The 2261-nt window shown below is 49.9% G+C and overlaps 1 protein-coding gene across 1 annotated transcript in view; it reads right to left on the reverse strand.

The window, feature by feature from the left end:
* Positions 1-1150: 1150 nt before the first annotated feature.
* The window catches only part of TMEM209 (transmembrane protein 209), a 10907-nt gene continuing 9796 nt past the window's right edge, over positions 1151-2261 (reverse strand). The window contains 2 exon segments of the mRNA XM_009635699.2: positions 1151-1246; positions 1618-1691. Coding sequence (XP_009633994.1) covers positions 1192-1246; positions 1618-1691 — 129 coding nt within the window. The 3' untranslated portion in view covers positions 1151-1191.

Below are 2261 nucleotides of genomic sequence, written 5' to 3' on the forward strand. Positions count from 1 at the left end.
CCCCCAAAAGGCGCGGCCCCGAAAGCGGGGGCTTGAAAGAGCCGGCGGGTCTGTGGGGCCCGGTCTGCCGCGCTGGAGCCGTGTGCCAGGCCGGGAGGTGTCTGGGGGCAAAAAAGCTGGTGGGAACACTAATAATAAACTGAACAGCAAGGCTGGGCTTGTGCTGAAGGCAGCCGGGGCCTGGGAGCTTGCAGGGCCACCAAGGCTGGGTGGTGTGCCTATTGTGTTAAGGAAAAAGGAAAAAAACTTAAAAAGAAAAGGAAAAAAACTTAAAAAGAAAAGAAAAGAAACTTAAAAAGAAAAGAAACTTAAAAAGAAAAGAAACTTAAAAAGAAAAGAAACTTAAAAAGAAAAGAAACTTAAAAAGAAAAGAAACTTAAAAAGAAAAAAAAAACTAAAAAAAAAAAAAAATCCTTTAAAAAACTCTTCTTTTTTTACGAAAAGGGACAGATTAGAGAATTCCTGAAATGAATTCACTCTGGCATTACAAGAACAGTGGCAGCACCAAAGCTCTCCTGTGTGGAACTTCTCTTTGTAATCTCAAATAAAAATCTTATTCACTGAAAGCAGCACGTCACAGAGGGTTTTCTCCTTCCATCACGCCTGCAGGGCAGACCCCCAGGACGTCTCGTGGGGTCTGAAAACCCAATGACGCCACGAAGCAGGGATTAAAAAATTCCTGTTTTCTTGTCATAGGGAACAAACCGGAGCAAACCGAGTCTGAACTTGGACTCGGCTCCTCTCAGGCCTGGCTGGAATCGCTGGGACCCTGGTGTCGGCCCGACCGCTGCCTCGGCCCACATCACAACCCGCTCGCAGCTGCGCACCACCTCGGGAGAGCCGTTCCGGCCCTCCAGGGTGGTTGGATTTTAGTCCCGAGATCAGTTAAGCTCAGTTAAGTGGTGCCGGCGCTGGTCCGTGGAAGAGAAGCAGCAAAGGGTTTTTTCGAGAGGAGCTGGAAGGAGAAAGCCCGCCTGGCACTCAAACGCAGAAGCATTTCGACGGTGAGGTGTTTTAAAGAATTCCGTCACAAAACCCGCAGGGAACGACAAGCGCTCCCCCTCTGCCCACAAAGCCGGGCTCAGACGATCCCGGTTCGTAGCAAGTCCCGTGCTTACGTCGACAACGTGCCGCCGCCGCTCAGTTCATCTCGCCGGGGGCAGCGTCGTTCCTCTGATCCCGCCGCAGACGTTACTCTCCAAAAATCCACAGAACGTTGACTCCCGACAAGCCGAGGTTTACGCGCCTGGAAAGCCACAAGTTGTTCTAAGACACCGCACGTAAATCCCAGCGCCCGTTTAAAACCACGAAACGAAAAGCTCTCAATCCCGCGCTCCGGCGTTTTAAGACGCAGGTAAGGCGCCGGGCGTCGCCGTGAGCCGGGAAGCCTGGACGTTGCTTTCGTGGCTCACGAACCGAAGAGTTCCCCGATTCGATGAACAAAGCTGCCACTGTTTGGACTGAGATGATGATTTTAACGGCATTAATTATCCTCCCGCCGCAGCCATTTCGTAGAATCACAGAATTCTATGATTCTATTTCAGACAAGGCGGTTCAAGAACAGGACTCTCCGGTCCCAAATCAGCGGCGCAATGACACGTAACATCGGGTACTTACCCGAGCATCCCGGATTCTTTTGTCTTGATGATGTACAGAAACATGAGCAGGGTATGGAACATGTTGTTTCTGCCCTGAATCCACAGGGGGGGAAAAAAAAAGGGAAGAACTTAGAAATTAAAGTCACTGATGAGAAATCAAAGCAGAATTGCAGGTGGAACAAGCGACCAAAGAGCAAACCATCACAAAATGCCGTAACGGGGAGGGTCGTCGGCTGTTTTGCCTTAATCTTTTACTTCTGTCAATTATTGGGCTTGTTCAGCCTGGAGAAGAGAAGGCTGCGGGGAGACCTGATTGCGGCCTTCCAGTACCTAAAGGGGGCCTATAGGAAAGATGGGGAACGTCTTTTTAGTAGGGCCAGCTGTGTTAGGACAAGGGGAAATGGTTTTAAACTAGAACAGGGTAGGTTCAGGCTAGAGGTAAGGAAGAAATTTTTTACAATGAGGGTGGTAAAACACTGGAACAGGTTGCCCAGAGAGGTAGTGGAGGCCCCATCCCTGGAAACATTCAAGGCCAGGTTGGATGGGGCTCTGAGCAACCTGATCTAGTTAGCAGTGTCCCTGCTCACTGCAGGGGGGTTGGACTAGATGACCACTAGTGGTCCCTTCCAACCCTAAACATTCTATGATTCTATGATTCTAAGA

Source organism: Egretta garzetta, unplaced genomic scaffold (genome assembly GCF_000687185.1).
Source record: "Egretta garzetta isolate BGI_Z169 unplaced genomic scaffold, ASM68718v1 scaffold733, whole genome shotgun sequence".
NCBI lineage: Eukaryota > Metazoa > Chordata > Aves > Pelecaniformes > Ardeidae > Egretta > Egretta garzetta.